The 20,710-nt window shown below is 32.4% G+C and overlaps 3 protein-coding genes across 3 annotated transcripts; 1 reads left to right on the top strand and 2 right to left on the bottom strand.

Moving 5' to 3' along the window:
* Positions 1-885: 885 nt before the first annotated feature.
* atms (RNA polymerase II-associated factor 1-like protein antimeros) lies at positions 886-2,919 on the top strand. The gene is made up of 2 exons (XM_065509040.1): positions 886-1,048; positions 1,113-2,919. Exons 1-2 carry the CDS (start codon positions 981-983, stop codon positions 2,785-2,787), a joined length of 1,743 nt encoding a protein of 580 aa, XP_065365112.1. The 5' UTR covers positions 886-980; the 3' UTR covers positions 2,788-2,919.
* Ccdc39 (Coiled-coil domain containing protein 39) lies at positions 2,796-10,771 on the bottom strand. The gene is made up of 9 exons (XM_065509030.1): positions 10,502-10,771; positions 10,294-10,441; positions 9,664-10,235; positions 9,277-9,606; positions 9,121-9,222; positions 8,261-9,059; positions 3,573-3,738; positions 3,136-3,500; positions 2,796-3,032 (listed from the first exon to the last, which is right to left on the bottom strand). Exons 1-9 carry the CDS (start codon positions 10,721-10,723, stop codon positions 2,917-2,919), a joined length of 2,820 nt encoding a protein of 939 aa, XP_065365102.1. The 5' UTR covers positions 10,724-10,771; the 3' UTR covers positions 2,796-2,916.
* A 3,326-nt stretch (positions 10,772-14,097) lies between these two features.
* Positions 14,098-19,663, bottom strand: LOC135948936 (zinc finger protein 354B). Its single transcript, XM_065498389.1, has 3 exons — positions 18,220-19,663; positions 14,748-14,945; positions 14,098-14,676 (listed from the first exon to the last, which is right to left on the bottom strand). The coding sequence occupies exons 1-3, from the start codon at positions 19,586-19,588 to the stop codon at positions 14,108-14,110; spliced, it is 2,136 nt and encodes a 711-aa protein (XP_065354461.1). The 5' UTR covers positions 19,589-19,663; the 3' UTR covers positions 14,098-14,107.
* Positions 19,664-20,710: the final 1,047 nt, after the last annotated feature.

Raw genomic sequence — 20,710 nt, 5'->3', positions numbered from 1 at the left:
AGTTAATGCATACTTTTTCAATTCATTTTTAAATGACTAAAATCAAATTGAATGAAGAGAGAATGAAAATAGTTTAATTCAAAAATTAATGAATTTTCAAATACAAGCCTTTGAATGGAGCTAAGAAATGTATTTGTTTGAGAATGGTTTTATGTAATTAATTGCTGACATTTTTTTAATTCTGAATTAATATTTTAGTGAATGAATTTTAAATTGAATTTATTTATTAGAAGCTTAGCTATAAACCTATTAGTTGCCGGAAACATTGCTCATTTTGCATTCTTTGTAATATAATAATAGCTCCTATATTTCTACCGATTCCTGATTTTTTTAAATTTAATTCAATGATAACTTTGAAGTTCATTTTAAAAACATAAATTATACAAAAAATACTTCTAATGCCCTTAGAGGAAAAATAATTTGTTGTGAATGGTTTTATGTAATTCCTTATATGGAAATTATTTAACAAAGTTTTATGAAACTATTTAAATTTAACCATGAACCGAAATTTCTTATTCAATTTTAATTTATATCATAATTGAATGTCAAACCAAGTTGCAAATATTGTAAATTTATATTAAAATAGTTTTTAATATTACAAAACATAATATTTTATTGATATTAATTTATTGTTTTAACAAATATTAATACATTAAAACAAAATTTACAAATAACGTTGTAAATTGGAAATAACAAAATAATGAGCGCCCTCTATTTGTCAAATACTTTTTTGTTTCGTTTATGTCACCCTGTTGTATAAATGACACTCTCCTCGAAAAAACAAAACAACTTCGTTATTCTGTTTAAGTCACTGTCAAAAAATAAAACACATCGGCGGCGTTTTTTTATTTGCAGAATTTGCGTGTGTTTTTTAAATTTATTTAATAAAAAAATCAGCGTAAATAGTGTAAATTTAACAAAAAAAAAAGTGTAATTTCCAACAAATTGTGCAAGTTTCAATGTGTAATTTATAAAAGAAAATGCCACCCACCATTAATAGTGCCGCCGCTCCTACCGAAAAAAGGCCACCCAGACAAACAGAAAGAAAGTAAGCATTTCTTTAGGAAAAACAAAATGTTCGCTGTTATTATTTTAATTTTACTTATTTTCAGATCGGAAATTATATGCCGTGTTAAATATGGCAATAATTTGCCTGATATACCCTTCGATTTGAAATTTCTGCAGTATCCCTTCGGTAGTCATCGTTTCGTACAGTATAACCCCACTTCATTGGAGCGCAATTACAAGTATGAAGTCTTGACCGAACATGATCTGGGCGTAACCATCGATTTAATCAATCGTGATCTTTATCAAGCCGATCCCTATGCACAACTTGATCCAGCTGATGAAAAACTACTGGAAGAAGATGTCCATACACCACACGATTCAGTGCGTTCCAAACAGCATTCTCGCAGTGTGTCATGGTTGCGTAAATCAGAATATATTTCCACGGAACAGACTCGTTTCCAACCTCAGAACTTGGAACAAATTGAAGCCAAGGTGGGTTATAATGTGAAGAAATCATTGCGTGAGGAAACTCTCTACTTGGATCGTGAAGCTCAAATTAAGGCCATTGAGAAAACATTTGACGATTCGAAGATCGAAATCACCAAACATTACTCCAAACCCAATGTGGTGCCAGTGGAAACATTTCCTGTGTATCCAGATTTCAAAAACTGGAAGTATCCTTGTGCCCAGGTCATTTTCGACAGTGATCCCGCACCGGCTGGCAAAAATGTACCAGCTCAATTGGAGGAAATGTCTCAGGCTATGATTCGTGGTGTGATGGACGAAAGTGGTGAACAGTTCGTGGCCTACTTCTTGCCTACTGAGGGCACCTTGGAAAAGAGACGCATTGATTTTGCCGAACAAGTGCTCTACAAGGATGACGAAGATTATGAGTATAAAATTGCCCGTGAATATAATTGGAATGTTAAGAGTAAGGCTTCTAAGGGCTACGAGGAGAACTACTTCTTTGTTATGCGCCACGATGGCGTCTTCTACAATGAACTGGAGACACGTGTACGTCTTAATAAGAGACGTATGAAGGTGGGCCAACAACCCAGCAATACTAAATTGGTTGTTAAACATCGTTCCTTGGATGCAAATGAACACCGCATGCAACGTTATCGTGAACGTCAATTGGAACCAGCCGGTGATGACGATGATGAAGAAGAAATGGAAGAGGAGGAAGAAGATGACATACCACAAACCGTGCAGCCACAACAAGAGCAAACCGAACCAGATGAGGGCAGTAAAGAGGCTGAGCAAACAGAACGTGAACGCAAATCACGTTCTAGATCTAAATCACATGCCAAGTCTCAGTCAAGATCTAGATCACGTTCGGGTTCGGCTTCTGGTTCTGGTTCGGATAAATCTGGTTCTGCTTCCGGCGGCTCTAGAGCCTCTTCACGTTCGCGCTCTCGTTCTAAATCAAAATCACGCAGTCGTTCTCGTTCAAAATCGGCTTCACGCTCCCGTTCACGTTCCGCTTCTGGTTCTCGTTCCGCCACTAAATCACCCTCCAAATCACGTTCGGCTTCACCAGCTGGTTCACAAAAATCTGGCTCTCGCTCCCGCTCTGGTTCGCGTTCATCTCGTTCGAAATCACGTTCAAAATCCCGTTCTAAAAGCGGTTCCCGTTCTAAAAGCGGTTCCCGTTCTAAAAGCCGTTCTCGCTCACGCAGCGCTTCTGGTTCTCGATCACCCTCACGTTCTCGCAGTAATACACCCAGTGGTTCCGGCAGTGGCACTGCCTCTGGTAGCGGTTCCGAAGCTGAAGATTAAATTGCCACAATATTCAAAGGTATTTCTTTAAATGTATAAATCAGAAAAAAGAAATGATTTTTATTTACACATAAATTTAATTGAAAAATAATTCTTTAAAAAAAAAATAAACTATTGACAAGGAAAATTCTATTTGCCGCCCTTCTTTTTCTCAGGTAATTCGAGTGAAATTACACTTAATCTGGTGTTTGGTGTAAGTTTTACTTCGGAGGCATCTGATTGTGATGAACGAGAAGTAAACATTTCTGAAAATGAAAACATTAAAAACAAACTCAATCAGTGTTTATTCTCAATAAAGCAAAGTATATTTTTAAAATTTGTAATAATTTAAGTCCTTAAACTACTTACCCTTCGATGAACTTAATGACATGCCTTCGCATGAGGTGTCACTACGCCATGACAATGAACTTCTTGACTTTTGCATCATATGAGGCATTTTTAGGCCTCGATTTAATAAATGACGAGCTATTTTTGGACCCATTTCATCATCGGCATAAGCCAAATCACCCAATTGATTTAAAACATCCAAATTTCTTTTCTCCAATTCCCTTAAGTCCAAATCACGATTATATAATTCCAGAAATTCTCGACTTATAGCTCTTTGCTTAATGGCCTTAAGAGCAGTTTTTAATTCTCTATCAGCGCGCTGTAGTTTATTGTTTTGATCCAACAGTTCCTTTTTAAGACGTGTTATAAAGTCAGCATTATCGGATCTATGAGAAAAATACAAACATTTTATTAGTTTTAAGTTTTATATAGTTAGTTTTTTTTTAAAGTTAACTAACCTCTTCTTTACTTCCTTTTGCAATGTGTTTTCCAATTCTTCCTTTTCTTTGTAGGACTCATTTATTTTTATTTCCAACTCCTGTAATTCTTGTCGCAAACTTCGCAAAGTATTTAAAGATGAACAGTAATTGATTTGTAATGATTTTAATTCGTTAGTGGCTTCCTCTGGAAGTGTTTATTTTAAAAATTAATATATTAAAAAGTTTAATGTTTTTTTGCTAAGGTTTTATACGTATGAAGGGTTTTCATAATAAGGTTCTAAGCATAGAGAAACATAGAGCGGAAACTAGAAAAAAAATTCCTCAAAATAATCACACATACGAGTGTTGTTTTTGTTTTCACATGGTTTTTTCTAGTAATACATTCTCACCACATAGATTTCTGACAACTGAGTTAGGTCTTTGACAGTAGAGTTTCCGCTCTATGTCTATTCTCTATGGTTGTAAGAGTGTTGAAAATAATTAAAATATTAAATACTAGATAGTGATGTTTGTGGTGAATCTTATAAAGATTTAGGATTTTCATTATCTTGTATACTTAGATTGATACTAATGTTTTGGGAAAAATACAAATGTGTTCTGTTGTTTTGCAAGAATAAAACTAATGTGGATGAGAATACAATGGGAACTTTTCAAAATATGTATTCAATTAATTTATTTATTAGCAGGTCAACCAAAAATATGCAATATCATATTTTGTGCTGTGCGTTGTATAAACATATGAGTTAGTTATTTATCCGTTTCAGACAATTTTAAGAATTTTGGCATCGATTTGTTAGTGCATATTTTTGCATATTTTGCTCTTTACTGCATATTTTGCGTTTTATAGCATATTTTTGCATATTTGACTCATAACTGCATATTTCTCTTGCATATTTTCTTTTTTTTCATTAGTTTTTTTTCTTAATACAATTTTATTGTTTGTATATTTTACTATTTTGTTAAGGTCCAATGATAATTGGCCTAGGCTACTTAAAGAAAAAATGAGAGTATCGATAATCGACTTATCTTAAATGAATTTTCGTTGACTTAAATGAGATTAGTTTCACACAATTATTAAAATTGAACAAATAGTAAAAAACGTAAAAAATTAAATGTAAATTTCTAAATTGTGTTATTATGGGTAACTTCTTAACAAAATTTTGGATACATTTAAAAAAAGAAACTTAAGGCTGAGACAGTTATAGTTAGGCATTAACAGTTTACCACTAATATAAAATTAAACAAAATTTCAGAATATTAAGATCCACCGAAAATCTTGCGTTCAAAGCACGTTGATAGATTTAAACAAATTGTTACAAAGATATTAAGAAATCAGAAAAAAAGAAAAATATACATGGACATCGATAGACGAAACAATGGATGAAAAAGGAAGAAAAATAGGAAATTTCATGGTATTTTGAGTCCCAATCATAAAATTCCAACAAAAAGATTTCTTTAATTGTCGCAGTTTTAACTAGAACAAATCATTCCACTATTGTAAGGCTTATTTATAATTTTGAAGCATATTCAAATGATATAAAAGTGATTTTTAAAGCTTTATGTAGAAAAAAAATATTTCGAGAAATTTATCCGGAGCATGGGGCACATGGATTGAGCAAGTAAAATATGCCACTACTTACAAAAATAAAGTTTAAAGTATAAGGCAGTTTAAAAGATGAGACAAATCAACTCTATGGAAATCTAAAACAAAGATTTAGTTTGAACATTTAAAAACTTAAGAAAACAGATGGTAATTTATTGCTAAATATAATAAAATGAATTGAATCAAACTATTTTCATGTAGTGCAAAAGACAGTACAATCGAAATTTAATTCTATAATAAACAATTTTAATTAATCAGTTCAATATTTTATTTACTTCTTATAAATTTTTTTAATAAAACGTTGAAGTCAAACAGTAACCAACTATTTTTAAGTGCATATTTTTTATATTTTAAGAGCATATTTTTCGTTCATAAGTGCATATTTTATGCGCATAAAACACTTTTTTAGAGCATATTTTTGGTTGCCCTGTTTATTAGTATTTCATAAATAAATAAATAAATTTCACCAAAAAACAATTTACTGGGGCTTTACCAATATTAGTATCTTATGCATCTGATAGCGGATTTGATTAATTTATCATGTATTTGAAAGATAATTTAGAATTTTGTGCCAACAAAGAGACATATGCGGGAAGTTTAGTTTTAGTTTTATCTCTTTAATTTTAAAAATATTGCCGCTAAAGCTCATCGGTTGTTCACCAAAGTTGTTTCCCATATCTTAATCCGACTTGTCGTAAAAAATAATCAAAGTCAAAATTTAGAAATTAATTTGAAAAATTGTAAAATTTTTACAAAATTGGAGCATATTTTTTTTTAATATTTCTCAAAGATTTTTTAAAAATGTAATATTTTTAAATACATATTTGATAAGAACTGTATTCAAAAAGATATTTATTTAAATCAATATACACATGTACCCTTCTTTAGGCAATGGTCGAAAATAGTGAATTTTTAAAAAAAAATCGAATTTTATAATTAAAAAAAATGTTAATTATAATACAAACACATTAGGGTGGGCCGATTTATAAGGACAAACATTTTTCGATATTATGCCATCGATTTTTCAATAGCTTTTGGATTGAAAAAAAAGGTCCACTACGACATATCAAAAATAATTTTTTCTAGACGTCCAAATTTTAATTTTTTTACTTTTTCTCAACTTTTATTTTTAAGGGTTTTTAGCATAGAGAATTATACATAGAGACGAGACACTCCGAATTGTCAAACAAAAATACAACAAATCTTATGTCTGATACAACAACATTGAAAAATACATTAAGGGTACTCATTTAAACACTTAAGTTTCCCATTTGTGCAAATGGGCAAATTTGCGCGACATGTTTCATGAACCCACCTTTTCAATTTTGTGCAAGTTTATACAGAAAATTTATATTTGTCAAATAAAAATACATAAATTCAACAAAAGCTTTAATAATTTTTTTCAAATTGTATAAATTTTAATTTTAAAATGTTGAATGAAAGTTAAATCTTTGGAACAAACGATGGTATACATAGTTTGGAGGACTTTGTTTATGTTCTAGCTGTTGGTTAATGTTTTCATACATAATGTCATTTAATACAATCATTCTGTTCCAAAGTTACACAATTTTCACATGCACAAAATTTTTATATTTTATTTGATTTTTATTTCTTATAAATAAAAGTAAACAAAAGCAGCTGATTCATCAAATGCACAATAAATTCAAGTTTGCGAGTCTAAATTGTCGCGCAAACTTATCGGAGTTGTGCAAACGAATTTCCATACATTTTTTGACATTTCATTTGCGAGAGTGTAAAAATGCACAGATTGCACAGTTTGCGAGGCTTTTAAGCGTTTACATGAGGACCCTTATTGACTAGCATGTATTTTGCTGTTCAAAAATTCATTAAATATATAGAAAACATTTATATTTATTTTCATTTCAATTACGATATAAGAGATTTTGTTATCGAAAGATTTTGTAATTTCACATACACAATTACCGCTCCTGACAGTCATTTTCCAGTAGTTCTAGGCAACTGTCATTTTTTACAGCACGATCAAAATATTGACGATTTTAAAAGAAAAGTCGCAATATATATGCTCTAAAGATTATGGCTTTAAACAAGTATTCATACCAATATATTATAATTAATATATCCATAATTTTCTCAGAAGAACAATTATAATTTTAAAGCTCTAACTATTTAACTCCTGGTTTAATTTAAAAAGTCCTAACTGATGGGAAAACTGTTGTGTATTTTTTGGGCATTAAGCAAACATTTCACAGTTAATTATTTCATGTTTCTGCACAAATTATAAGTGCATATTTTTAAAATTTTTAGGTCATATTTTGATTTTTTTGAAGCATATTTTAGACGCATATTTTCCAATAATAAATGCATGAAAATCCGTACCCTACTTATTAGTTTAGAATTTTTTTGTTTTAAACACAACAAAAAATTTATTAAACTAAATTAATATAATAGGACATTATGACAATATGACTTTATAGAACACCGTTTGAATCCCCCAATAGTTTGTTAAAAATTCATCTATTGGTGGAATTTTTGTTGTTGTGTTTGTTATAACAAAAATTAAATTTTTCCAACCAAACTAAAATTTATTTTATCAGTTATTCCCACTTGCTTTATTATAAAGTTTCAATCATTTGTATAAGTTACAAGCTGTACAAACTTTTTCTAACCAGAGGTAGTCAACTTTGACACCCTTTATCTCACAATGTGTTTTAAATGGGTTGCACAAATTTAATTTTCTTAAAGCATATGTCTTCTACTATTCGTTCAAACATCATTTTGCCATCGGACCAGTAGTGGAATATGTCAAAATCGTTTAAAGTGATCAGTCAGCGGAAAAAACTTAACAATTCTAACATAAAATTTAACACAAAATGTAAACTTAAACATTTTAAGGGCGGAAGGATTTTCTTCTGCAGACAACTTCAATAACGAAACTCTGTTTTGGCTTACGATCGGACAACGATCTCAATTTAAGAATACAAAATATTCTTATTTTAACTCGATGTTTTTTCGAAATGGAAATGCTGATATCACATATGATGTGTCTACCCCATATGTTGCCATATCTCAAAACATAGATTTAACCCTCGTAAAATATACATATATCTTTTCATTTCCTTACCTCCCTCCTGTTGCTTTTGCACATTCTTACGATACGCATCATTGCAATTATTCAACAAGGCCAAAGTGTTTTGTAAAGCCTCAATTTCCTTTTCGGCCTTAAGAACTTTCTCATTCAGCTCGTTGCCCTCATCCAAAAGCAATTGTTTTTCCTGAGCCGTCTCTACTCTTAGCTGAGTGCCCGTTACCACACTACCATCTTCATTAACGCCCAACAGCTTAGAGGTCAATTCGAATCTGGCCTTAACAGCTTCTATATGTTTTCTCCTCTCTCCGATATCGGCCCTCAATGTGCTCAGTTCTTCTTGCAAGTGTTTACGTTTCAAATTCAACAAATCCATTTGAGACTTTATCTCTACCATACGATCCTTAATGGTGCGATTTAAATGCATGCGATGTTTCACCAAATTATAAGTGCCCTCTTCACATTGATTTATTTCATTTTCAAATTCATGTGCCTTCATTTTCAATATGCTGAGCTCAACTATAAGTTCTTGATTGCGTCTTGTTTCTTCTTTGACCCGCTTTATGCCTCCCTCACAATAGACCTGAGCTTCTTTGATTTTATAGTTGACTTGATCCAAACGTGCCATATCGTTATTATAGGTAATCGTCAATTTACGCATATCGTCATCCAGTTTTTTATTTTGCAATTGAGTGGCCTGTACATTTTTCAGCAATTTGTTAAAGTGCTGCTCTAATTCACACAAATAATCTTGGTTTCTTTGTTCGACCACAGGATCTATAATGCCGCCATGCAGCAGCACTATTCGTCTTTCCAGGGTAAGCATTTTAAAGGACTACAAAAGTGTTTCTAATATAGAATTTTTCGATTTTATACATCTGATTTGTATGACTCACTAGTTCATAATTATTTTCCGTTTGTTTTCTTATATCCTTTTCCAAAGCTTGATTGTTTTTCGACACTGCCGCCATATTGGAACAAAGGCCACGATTATTAACCTGTTATAAAATCAATTATTAACATGTCTTTAAATTTAAAAAATAGTTTATTACCGCTAGATTAACGCTGTCTTCTTTAAATTTAACCAATTGCTGTTGCGAACGATATATCAAACCGTTTATACGATCTGTTTCCCTGTTCACTTCTCTTTGGGCTTTATCCTCTACATCCATGAGTTCTTCTAAAATTTGCAGTCTTTGTTGGGCATTTAGATTTTTGCCACTCATGTCACTAAAACGAGCTTCTAGCTTTGCAATCACCTCTTCAGAATGTTCCAATTCTATTAAATATTCAGATTTTTCTTTGGCTAAACGACGATTTTGAGTACGTTGTTGTTGAACACGATTGGCCAAATTTTGTAATTCTTTTGTTATAAGATCTACCTAAAGGAGCAAAAGAGAGAGTGAAATATTCAATAGTTCATAGATTTCAATATTTACCTCCTGAGTTTTCAACATTATCATGTCGGCCAGTCTTTGCATCTGCTCTTTCATATCCGAGGTTTCTGTATTTAACATCTCTATGGCCTCTTCTACCTCACGGTTATTTTCTATGATTTCATTCAGTTTATTATCTTGCATTTTCAGTTCCTTGGCTTTTAGATCCACCTTTAGACGGCATTCCATTAAAGCAATTTCACTATTACGTATATCCTTCTCTCTTTGGGACATTTGTTGAGCCGCCAACTTCCAGGTGTCCACCATTTGACGCCTTTCATTATGAGCTGTGCGGTATAAATTAGCCGTACACTCTAGATTGCATTCCAAAGTCTTTTGATCGTCATACATATTTATAAGTTTTTTGCGTTGACGTTCAATTTCATCATTTAATTTCAGGCGCTTGTAATTTTGTTGTTTGGCCCTAAGCTGATCATCTTTGTAGTACATTTCAATAAGCTGAAATCCCTTGTTGCCATCCTCCATGGCCTGGCGCCATTCCACCAAGGCCGTTTTGGCCCATTTAATACGGTTGGTTAGATTATCGATACTATGTTTACGTTTGCCCATTTCATCTGAAATTTTTTAAATTTTCTTTATAACTCTGTAACTTTAATACAAAAATTTACTTACTATCTGTAGTTTCAATATACTTTTTGAAGTTTTGCCACTCTTTACCCACATTTCTTAAATCATCTTTGAGCTTGGAGTGCTCTCGTAATGCTATTTTATGCAAATGGGCTTCAGTTCTTACCTCAGATTGAAAAGCCTCCAATAATTTCTTTAAGAATAGTTATTTTATCAACATTTAACAAAACATTTCATATAGTTTTAAACCCACCAAATTGTGATTAATTGCCTCTTCAGCATTCGTTGAATGTTGCTGTAATTTTTCCAATCTCTCTTCTGTTTCCTTTTGATGCTCTATAAGCTGTTCCTTTTTCTCTTTTAATTCCGCTAAAGCCTGTAAAATCATTTGATTTTCTTGGTTGGCCATGGGCATAGCAGAATTTGTATTCCAATGCATGGCTTCCATAGCATTTTTAATCATTTCCTCATCCATTTTATTGGTTGAATTTAGTTAGCAAATTTTCTTAAGAAAAATATTATTTGAAATGTTTTTCTACTTTGTGTGACACTGATTTGTATGACTTTGTTTTGTGTTGAAGTGATACGTTTTATCAATAAAACACAAGGTTAACTATAGTTACTATAATTTATTTTGTATCGACAACCGTTAAAGCCATAGAGAATTATACATAGAGACGAGACACTCCGATTTGTCAAACAAATAATATTTTTGATACAACAACAAAATACATTGTCTATCATGTATTTTGTTGTTGCAAGATATAGGTTTTTGACAATTCCGTCTCGTCTCTATGTTACCCTATGGTTAAAGCGTTTCATAACAACCGTTATTATTGTAATTATTATTGTTGCAACAAGTTGTTTTATTTATTAAATAAGGGTTATTTTGCTGTTTTGAGCAAATCTATATAAATAAAAACCAAATGTCGTTCTTTGGTAATTGCATCAGTTGAGAACGGCCGGACCGATTTAGACAAATTTTTTTCTAAAATGTTGTTCATAGTTCAACTTAGGTTCTTACGGAATGAAAAATTTACCACGCCCACTTTTTACGATTTATCCAAAATCGGAAAACGCCTACCCCGATTTGGCTAATTTTTTGTTTCAATGGTCATAGTAATCCAATTTAAGTTTTTACTGAAAGAACAATTGACCACCCCAATTTTTTTTGATACATCCGAAATCGCAAATCGATGTAGCTAATTTCCAAATAGGATTTTACAGAAATAAAAATTGTCCACGTCCACTACTACGCCCACTTATTAAATACATTTGCAAAATACATCAATCTGTGATCACCCATATTTCAGACCAAAATTCGATTACTTATATAAAAACTCACAATATCTTAAATCATTAATAATTGGCCAATAAGCGTTTAATTAAGAAAAGGAGCTCGATCCGTGATCACTCATACTTCTGAAAAAAAATCGATTTTTTATATAAAAACTCAAAATATCTAAATTCGCTAATAACTTGGCCAATAAGCGTTTAATCAAGAAAAGGAGCTCGATCTGTGATCACTCAAAATATCTAAATTCTCTAATAACTTGGCCAATAAGCTTTTAATCAAGAAAATGAGCTCGATCTGTGATCACTCACATTTCTAAACAAAAATCCATTTTTTATATAAAATCTCAAAATATCTAAATTCGCTAATAACTAGGCCAATAAGCTTTTAATCAAGAACGAGCTCGATCTGTGATCACTCATATTTCTTAATAAAAATCGATTTTTTATATAAAATCTCAAAATATCTAAATTCGCTAATGACTTGGCCAATAAGCGTTTATTCAAGAAAAGGAGCTCGATCTGTGATCACTCATATTTCTGACCAAAAATCGATTTTTAATATAAAAACTCAAAATATCAAAATTCCCTAATAACTTGGCCAATAAGCGTTTAATCAAGAAAAGGAGCTCGATCTGTGATCACTCATATTGCTGACAAAAAATCGATTTTTAATATAAAAACTCAAAATATCAAAATTCCCTAATAACTTCGGCCAATAAGCGTTTAATCAAGAAAAGGAGCTCGATCTGTGATCACTCATATTTCTGACCAAAATCGATTTTTAATATAAAAACTCAAAATATCTAAATACGATAATAACTTTTCCAATAAGCATTTAATAAAGAAAAAGAGCTCAATCTGTGATCACTCATATTTCTGAACAAAAATCGATTTTTTATATAAAAACTCAAAATATCTAAATTCGCTAATAACTAGGCCAATAAGCTTTTAATCAAGAAAAGCTGTTCGATCTGTGATCACTCACATTTCTAAACAAAAAGCCATTTTTTATATAAAAACTCAAAATATCTAAATTCGCTAATAACTTGGCCAATAAGCGTTTAATCAAGAAAAGCAGTTCGATCTGTGATCACTCACATTTCTGAACAAAAATCGATTTTTTATATAAAAACTCAAAATATCTAAATTCGCTAATAACTAGGCCAATAAGCTTTTAATCAAGAAAAGGAGCTCGATCTGTGACCACTCATATTGCTGACAAAAAATCGACTTTTATATAAAATCTCAAAATATCTAAATTCGCTAATAACTTGGCCAATAAGCGTTGAATCAAAAAAAGGGCTCGATCTGTGATCACTCATATTTCTGACCAAAAATCGAGTTTTTATATAAGCCAGTTATGATTAAAGACTTGGAAGCCAACATTATTCACATAATTCACGTGCTACCGGTAGCATTTCTGCAAATAGTGATCGAAAATTTGACCTTCTGAATGGACTACCTATGGAATACTTTTTATGGGGTTATCGACTGTTGTCCTTCACTTTAGAAAATGAGCTTTCTGAGAATGGTACAAAAAGATTAAATCACTGTGTTACTAGTGTTTATTCCACTACACCCTTGGATCCGCTGGATAAATCTCTAAACCTTCTGTCATAGGATGTGGCACTTACGGCCACTGTAAAATAGGTTCCAAATGGATGCTAGATCATTCTCTTTAGGGATGCTACTCAAATCTATATACGTTAGAAGGGGATCCATGTAGCGCATGTCTGTTCAATCTATCTTTTTTCAAAATCAGTGCAGTGTCTTAAATGTCTAATCGACGTATTATGAGAAGTTTCGCCAAAAAGATTGCAGGATGGCCTGGCAACTGTGGTCACATCTGAAAATAGGATGTGCTTTCTCCTTACTTTCGACGACTGGGATATATATCTGTTCTGCTTTCTTATATGGCGATATGCGCAGTGACTTAGATGAGTTAAACACATTAGCCGAGTTGATTGGGAACAAATGATTTTCGTGGAATTGGGTGTCTTCGATTGGTTCTCTAAAAACCCATTGCAACCTATATTGGCCGATTGTCTAAATAAAATATATATCCAGAAAATATTACATCAAATGACGGTCGTGGAAACCATTAATGTCATAATATACAATAAAATCGCAAAACGAACATTCCGTTAATATGTTGGAGGGAATGAGAGATTGTGAAGTTTTTGTAGACAATCTTCTGACAAATCTCAAATTGACAATTCGAGTCTTTCTTAATCTATCAACATTTGTGCCTGGAGTATGTAGACACACTACAGTTGTCTGTTAAAGAACAAGGCTTACCTCCAACATATCGTATTACTCTAGTTATGTTGTAAAATACCGCCGAAGGACAGCTTATTTTCGTATATTTCCCTGTATTTTTACTTAAATTTTTTAAAACAAGACGATTGAAAAAGAACATTTATTTAAATTGTTAAAAGTATTACTTCCTTTTTTAATAGTTTACACCTATTTTATTAAGTCATATTAATATGTAACTTAATAAAATAATTTACAATAAAGGTTCACTTAAAATATTGATACACACACGTACATTAAGTATAATTCACAATAAATTATTTCCTGCCTGAGAATTTTCCAAGAAAAATCTCGTTAAATCACCCTCAATTCCATTCAAATCCGGAGTCACCAATTGCGGTGAATACAAACGCATATTTTGCAATTTCTGTGATGGTGACATTGAGCCCTCATTTACAATCTGATCCGCCGAAAAGGTCTCACTGCCAATGCCCATTTTATTGCAGGATTCCACCACAATATCGTCTATAGTTTTTGTAAGAAAAGCTTGTTGTTCTTTTAACGATGATGCCTTTTCATTTATGGCAGCAATTTCATTGCTGGCCGGTGAATTGTGGGATTGATTTAGATGGGAATCTGTTTGATTTGCAACTGAAGTTTCAAGAAATGCTTTAATAAAATTCTCCGACATATGATCGATGGTGTTTTCGTCGTTAGGTGGTGGTGATTCTTCTGCCGAAAACGGTTGACATTTGTGGGTGCGTTGCGAGACTTTGTAGCGAAAACTTCTTTGGCAGATTTCACATTTGTAGGGCATAACACCGGTATGTATGCGGGTATGGACTAGGAAGGAGACACGTTGACGAAAACTTTTGCCTGTAAAAGAACAAAAGAAAAGTAATGTTTAAATAGTCATATTAGTTTTATAATGAATTTTTTTCACTTACCACAAACTTCACATTTAAATGGTTTTTCTCCGCTATGTATCCTTTCGTGATTATGCAGCGTCGAAAGTTCTTTGAATGCCCGACCACAGGTGGAGCAGACATGAGGCTTTTCATCGCTATGATAAAGTAAATGCTTGTGATAGGATTGTTGAAATGTAAAAGTACGAGCACATAATTCACAAGTGTATGGCATTTCACCTGAAATAAAATAAAATATTACAGATTTGGTGATATCATTTTATTTTTCATACATCACATTGCATTTACACTATATGAAATGAACAATTAAGACGTCTTCAGAGACTATATCTGCTTATTTTATATTTAGTAAATCTTCTCAGGTTTAAATTTTACAAATTAAATGGTTTTTGAAACCTAAAATGATTTTAAACTGATTATTTAAGTTTAAAATTCAAATTAGAACTCTACCTCTTCCACTTTAAACAAGACTATCCGAAATTTCATTAAATTCCAAGTTAATACCGAAAATGGAACATAATAGCGATATTCATGATATGGTGCTCTTGGTCTTTTGAGTTTTCAAAAGCTTTATTCAGAATAATCGCAGGATTCATTTTAATACACCCAAAATCCAACATTACAAATATTTATCCCAAAAAGTTATTCATGATTTTTTCAGAATTTAGTTTCCGAATCCGAAATTAGTATACAAAAATAAAGTTACAACTTTGATATTAAATGTTTAAATACAAATAAGTACCCAATTCAATCCCTGAAACTGAAAACTTCATTTCTCTAATGACTTCAGAATTGCCAAAGGTCAATCAAATGGTTAACCTGGATCCGTGCCTGTATTGCTGGAAACATTTCTAAATGAAATACAATGTAAAGAATATTGGTGTAGACCTTGATGTAGACCTTGATGTCCGGTACGTAATTTATTGGAGGTCAAAGGTCACAAAAATATGGTACACAAAAATAATGTTTAAAAAATGTTTCTCCACAAATTCTGTAATAACTGCTAAACACGTAGAACGCATAATATCGAGATGTATGTATGCCAAACCTCAATTAAAATATGACGACGAATGTCTAAGTAAATGTTAATTTCCGTACATGGACTCTCGGGTATCTGGTTATCTCAGACTTCGTGATCACGAAAATCGAATTCAGAAGAACGACCTCAGTAGAATCCCGTATAAAGGCGAAGATCTATGAAAATGTTCATTTCCGAACATGGACTCTCGTGATTCTTCTAATCTCATATTTCATGACCACGGAAGTCGATGTCTGGTTTTGTTGTTTACATTGTGGAGAGGGACACTAGGATATCTTTTACAATTCCATATGAATGTAGTGCCTTTCAGGCAAAAATTCTGGTGGTCTTGAAGGTTTTCAGATCTTATATAGGGAAAGAGATGATTGGTGTTGGGTACCGAAACACTGTCATACCCAGCGGAAAAAACATGCAGTAAAGAGGCCTTCCTAAATGCCTCATTTTGCAGACACAATGACTTCTAGCCGCATTGCAAAATCATTTCAAATTTACACGGCGTGTCATTGCGAGCCAAGGCCTTGCATACTCGCTGCTGTTAGAGGGCTGCGAGAAGGTCTACTTATGATGGACTGCAAGCAATTTGTTGTTGTAAATTTTTATAGACCCAGCGGGAAAAAATGATAGGACTTCAATTTGTAGGCCTTCTAAAAGGCATACTTACACATTCTAAAAGATCCGATACTCATTCCACCCTGCCTGCTCTTAGAAGGTGTTCAAGAAGCCCTATGAATCCCCTTCTAATAACAAGTGAGCTTGTTGGCTGCCAACAGCCCATCATAAGTAGGCCTTCTCTCAGCCCTCTAACAGCAGCGAGTATGCAAGGCCTTGGCTCGCAATGACACGCCGTGTAAAATTGAAATGATTTTGCAATGCGGCAAAATGATTTTGCAAGTCCTTGTGTCTGCAAAATGAGGCATTTAGGAAGGCCTCTTTACTGCATCTTTTTCCCGCTGGGGAGAGTTAATCAAAGAGATGCAGAGTATTTTATTTTTTGATGTAGACAATTTTCTTATATAGGAAAAGAGAAGATTGATGTTGGGTATCAGTCACGGAAGTCGAATTCAAAAGTTGAAATCCGGAACATGAATATCTTCGAGCTGATCGAAGATGGAGATATGTATCGGTTTTGGCTTCAGAAGGCTTCAGATCTTATATTGGGAAAGTGAATATTGATGTTGGGTACCGGAAGACTGTCATATAGAAACAAACAAATTCTGTGATAACTTCTAAATACGTGAACGCATAATATCGGGATATATGCAAAAAATGTGACATTTGACCTCAAATGTTTCGCGTTGATTAATGATGCATTTTTGAATGCAGTATGGTTATTATTCTGATCGAAGATGGAGACGGATACTAGGATATATTTTACTATTACATATGAATTTCGTGCCTTTCAGGCAGAAATTGTGGTTGTCTTGAAGGCTTTCATATCTTCTATAGGGTAAGAGAAGATTGATGTTGGGTACCAGTCATGGAAGTCGAATTCAAAAACAAGACATCAGTTGAAATCCCAAACATGAATGTCTAGAAGAGTTCCGAGAGACTGCACGCTGGTGGAGACATGCATCGATTTTGGCGTATACACAGGTTTGCGGGCACTAGGTTGTCCGTATGAATATAGTGTCTTTCAGGCAGAAATTCATCCGGAAGGCTTCGGATCTTGCATTGGTAAAGAATGGGTTGATGGAACATTATGAAGTAATATTGTATTGGATACTGGGACACTGTCATATTGAGTGCAACGAAATTGCGGATCAGATCGCATAGAAGTGCGGGAAGAATTGGTGAAATCAACACTAAGACACTGCCATATGGTAGTATTGAAGAAAATCCTGGGGTCAAATTCTCGCATTCGTAATCTAAATAAAAACTCACTCGCTAGAGCAAATTATCTACCATTGCTTGGAAGTCTTTGTGGTCCTTGTGTATCATCCCAGGTACTAGACTAGGTCCATGTGCCACTGTGTTTGGGTAGAATAATTACTTAATAGGGTCATCATTGTAGAACGTGCGGAAAGGAAGTGGAGCTAGAAACTATAGAGCAAATTATCTACCATTGCTTGGAATTGTGGGGCCAAAGGTAAAGTGTATTTGTATAGAAATTATTCATCTGTATTACGAAAATCAGCGTTCTGTGAGAAATGTTTTTCGAGCAACAATGGCTTTACTGAGAAATCATTTTGGTGAAAAGTTAATCTCGATGTCCGCCTAGATTGTGTGATGTTACACCTCAAGATTTTTTTTGTTGGTGTTTGTGAAATCAATAGTCGTAATTCGTGAGATGCCTATCTACAGCGTTGTCGCGGCCAAAATTTGAATGAAATTATATTTAAAAAGTAAATTAATTCCGACATCCAATTCTAATTTAAATATTTTATTTAAAATTAAATGTATAACCCTATACTACTAATATTGTTTAAAAAAATTTCCCTAAAATACGAGTATTACCTGTATGAAGACGTTTATGTTTCTTAAGAAAATATTTGGTGGTAAATGCCTTCGAGCAAACATCACATTCCCAAATCTTAGGATTCTCAGTTGCATTAATCAAACCCGCACAGAGTTTTGAAGTCACATCCTTGTCTGTAGGAGAAGATAAAGGCATTGCGACATTAATGGTGGCATTAGAGCTGATATTATTCGAAATTGAATTCAAATTTTGAGCCACTTCCGCCGAGGCCGATGAATTAAATACCAATAAAACATTTGATGTTTGCAACGCTGTACTATCCAAGTTACTTTGGGGAAATTCTAAGGATTGATTTAAATTCACCACACTGACATTTGAGGCAACTGGTAATGAGTTTAAGTTGGATATAAAGTTAACAGGCTGTATATTAAATAGAGTGTTATTGTTAGTGCTCTTATAGTTGTTGGGGGTAGGTGATGTTGTTTGCAGATTTTCCGGTTGCATTTGTGTGTTACTATTGCTGGGATTGGCTGTTTTCACCATTTTATTTTCTTTATGACGTATACGATCACATATGGTTAATTTCGGTGAATTATTAACATACGGCAGACCCATTAAATGCACCACTTTCAAATGAACTCTTAGAGAACCTTTCATTTTGAAAGTTTTGGCGCATAAATGACATTTAAAATCATGTTCTAGAGTTGAATTTTGACAGTTGTTTAGTGGTGAGTTTGTGGGTGATACGTTGTTAAAGCTGTCCTTTAAATTGGCATGCCAATCGAAGTTTTGATGTACCAAACGTATATGCATGTTTCTTAATTCTTCGTTACGAAAAGTAAATTCACAAATATCACATTGGGCTAAATTTTCAATTTCCCTTGGTTCCTCTTGATCTCTGCCGCCCATAACAACTTGTTGATGTTGATGAGTTGTATGCATATTGTTTATAATTTTCTTTTCTGCTTTGGCCGCTACTTTTGGTTTTTTGATCATGTTTTTCTCACTGCTGGTGATGTGGTGGTGGTGGTGTGTTTTGTCGAAATTCACCTCCTCATTTAAATGAGTTTGTGTTATTGTAATATCATTGCAGTTGCTGCTATTGTTGTTTATATGATTTGAATTTTCAATCTCTTGGGTTTTTAATTTTTCAATATTTTGTATATTTTGGTGGTCAGATTTTGGCGTTGTTTGTGTTGTTGTTTTTATTTCATTGTTGGCAGAATTCATAATATTTGTATGACTAAACAAGTGTATTGTCAATTTATCCAAACCCAAAAACAATTCATGACATATGGGACATGCCAATGGCCCATTAGCGGCCTTAATCAGACTACAACGCAGAGCGTCTATACTTGAAAAGCTTGTTTGGGCGCATAATGGACACAGCACTGACATTGAACACATTTTTTTCGCTTTTGTTTTATTTTCAGAAAATTTTATTTAAATAATTAAATTTTAATACTATGTATGTATGTACAATTTTTCAATTTATGTTTATAAATTATATAATTTCAATATTTAATAACTATGTATGTTCAACTAATTTTTAGAATTTATTTCATCTATTTCTTTATTATTTAAAGTTTTTCCATTTTTATTATTAGTTATTTAAATTTCTTCACTATTTTTATTTCAAACATAAAACTATCATTAAACAAAAACTTAATTTTTATATTGAAATTTTTAATTATCACTAAATTTTATTTAAATTTTCCTTTAAAAGTTCACGTTGTTTTCGTTTGTATAAATCTTTTTCAAATGAAACAGACGCAAAGTAAAATATTTTGTACCAAAAAAAATGCTGATTTTCATTTTCAGTTTTTTTTTCTTATTTTCTAAAAATAATACATACTCTCGTATATACATATTTGAAAATACAATATTTATGTTAAGAAAATGAAAATTTGTTTTTTCAACTCATCTCTCACATCTCATTTTCATTTTTACTCTAGCTTTTATTTTCGTATCATGCTTTTTTCTTTACCAGCCTATAGATCGATCTCATTTATTTTGGGAAAATTTTTCAAAATACACATTACTTTTGCTGTGTTTTTCTTTATGTTTTTCATTGCGTATTTGCAGTTTGGTATTATTGAGATTTTGTTTTGAATATCCCTTTGTAAACAAAATTTTCTCTACAATGCTGGTTCTATTTTGTTTGGGTCAATCTTTTCTTCGTTAGATTTACCTCTCTTTTATTCAAGACAATTTTAAATTTGTTTATTGGCGAAAATATTCATTCCTCATTGTTTTTTGGTGCTCAATTTTGTTGTTATTTTATTTGAGTTAATATTTGTTTATACTCATTCCTATGATCTCATAAAGTTTTATTAATACATTAAATATTTGTCATATATTCGACGCTTACTAATTGTACATAATGTCTAGAATATTTTCTCAAAATTTCCCAGGATCTTGGGAATTTCTGCTGAATATTTTAACTACACGAGGGCAGTTTGGAAACTGCGTGACTTTTTGAACTTTCCTCATAGATAATTAAAAATCATCACTACTCATGTCAAATAT

The sequence above is a fragment of the Calliphora vicina genome, chromosome 1, assembly GCF_958450345.1.
Source record: "Calliphora vicina chromosome 1, idCalVici1.1, whole genome shotgun sequence".
NCBI lineage: Eukaryota > Metazoa > Arthropoda > Insecta > Diptera > Calliphoridae > Calliphora > Calliphora vicina.
Note: the sequence above shows the minus strand (reverse complement) of the source record. Positions and strands in the feature narration are given on the sequence as shown.

Bases quoted from the DNA above. Each gene is read 5' to 3' on its own strand.
- atms (XM_065509040.1), top strand. From the start codon at position 981: ATGCCACCCACCATTAATAGTGCCGCCGCTCCTACCGAAAAAAGGCCA. The intron at 1,049-1,112 runs GTAAGCATTTCT...ACTTATTTTCAG, and splicing joins CCCAGACAAACAGAAAGAAA to ATCGGAAATTATATGCCGTG.
- Ccdc39 (XM_065509030.1), bottom strand. From the start codon at position 10,723: ATGGATGAGGAAATGATTAAAAATGCTATGGAAGCCATGCATTGGAAT. The intron at 10,442-10,501 runs GTGGGTTTAAAA...CTATTCTTAAAG, and splicing joins AGGCAATTAATCACAATTTG to AAATTATTGGAGGCTTTTCA. The intron at 3,033-3,135 runs GTAAGTAGTTTA...TTTCATTTTCAG, and splicing joins GTCATTAAGTTCATCGAAGG to AAATGTTTACTTCTCGTTCA.
- LOC135948936 (XM_065498389.1), bottom strand. From the start codon at position 19,588: ATGTGTTCAATGTCAGTGCTGTGTCCATTATGCGCCCAAACAAGCTTT. The intron at 14,946-18,219 runs GTAATACTCGTA...ATTTTATTTCAG, and splicing joins ACATAAACGTCTTCATACAG to GTGAAATGCCATACACTTGT. The intron at 14,677-14,747 runs GTAAGTGAAAAA...GTTCTTTTACAG, and splicing joins ATTTAAATGTGAAGTTTGTG to GCAAAAGTTTTCGTCAACGT.